Source organism: Camelina sativa, unplaced genomic scaffold, assembly GCF_000633955.1.
Source record: "Camelina sativa cultivar DH55 unplaced genomic scaffold, Cs unpScaffold00478, whole genome shotgun sequence".
Taxonomy (NCBI): Eukaryota; Viridiplantae; Streptophyta; class Magnoliopsida; order Brassicales; family Brassicaceae; genus Camelina; species Camelina sativa.
The window spans coordinates 27,396-28,673 of NW_010921706.1; the positions used below are offsets into that span (position 1 = coordinate 27,396).

General features: G+C 42.1%; 1 protein-coding gene across 1 annotated transcript in view; it reads left to right on the top strand.

The window, feature by feature from the left end:
* Positions 1-549: 549 nt before the first annotated feature.
* The window catches only part of LOC104773171 (proline dehydrogenase 1, mitochondrial), a 3,068-nt gene continuing 2,339 nt past the window's right edge, over positions 550-1,278 (top strand). Inside the window, exon 1 of the mRNA XM_010497749.2 lies at positions 550-1,263. Within this exon, the coding sequence (XP_010496051.1) occupies positions 694-1,263 (570 nt within the window). The 5' untranslated portion in view covers positions 550-693. The remainder of the gene's footprint in view (positions 1,264-1,278) is intronic.

The following is a 1,278-nucleotide window of genomic DNA, read 5'->3' on the forward strand; positions in this document are numbered from 1 at the left end:
CTATAGGTTTCGGTTGTCTTCGGAAGACAAATAAAATCAGATAACCGACCCGTTTAACCCGACTACCGACCGACCCGAACCGAATTCAATTTCGGGTCTATTCGGTGGAAATTTTCAATAACCGAATATTGGGCTAACCGAACAACCCGACCCGAAGAACCCGAATTGGCCGAACGCCCAGGACGACATTATACGATACCATACCATAATGGTTTAGAAAAAAACTATACCATAGAGGGGTATTTTAAGATTATGGTATTTTAAGATTCCCTTTTAAATTGAAATGGATGTAAATCATCGAATTCAAATTAGTAGGAAGAATAAAAACTTACAAGATTAGTTTTAACTTTCTTTACACAGATTCCCTTGTAATTTTAGAATATAGTTTTTTTGTCACTATTTTTTTTAGATTATTTTATCTGAATCAATCCGATTAAAGAATTGTACACATGGGCATCTATATATATCGACAAGGTAAAACGTGTATGTATATGCATAAGGTTTTACGTTCTTCTATAAATATATGTGGTAGTAACATTGGAGGAGGAAAAAATCACACAACCAAAAGCGTTGAGAGAAAAAAAAGAGAAAAAAACAAACAAAAGCTTAGGAAACATCAAAAAAACAAAAAAAAAGAAGAGAAGAGAAAATAAATTTTTGTTTACGTTTTCAAAACCAAAATCTTTGAATTTTATGGCAACCCGTCTCCTCCGAACAAACTTTATCCGGCGATCTTACCGTTTACCCGCTTTTAGCCCGGTGGGTCCTCCCACCGTGACTGCTTCCACCGCAGTCGTCCCGGAGATCCTCTCCTTTGGACAACAAGCACCGGAACCACCTCTCCACCACCCAAAACCCACCGAGCAACAATCTCACGATGATCTCGATCTCTCCGACCAAGCCCGTCTCTTCTCCTCTATCCCTACCTCTGATCTTCTCCGTTCCACCGCCGTGTTGCATGCGGCGGCAATAGGTCCTATGGTGGATCTAGGAACGTGGGTCATGAGCTCTAAACTTATGGACACTGCCGTGACGCGTGGCATGGTCCTAGGGCTCGTGAAAGGTACGTTTTATGACCATTTTTGCGCCGGTGAAAATGCCGACGCAGCCGCTGAGCGCGTGAGAAGCGTTTATGAGGCTACTGGTCTTAAAGGGATGCTCGTCTATGGCGTCGAACACGCCGATGACGCTGCATCTTGTGATGATAACATGCAACAATTCATTCGAACCATTGAAGCTGCCAAATCTTTACCTACATCCCACGTAAGCCATTCCTCT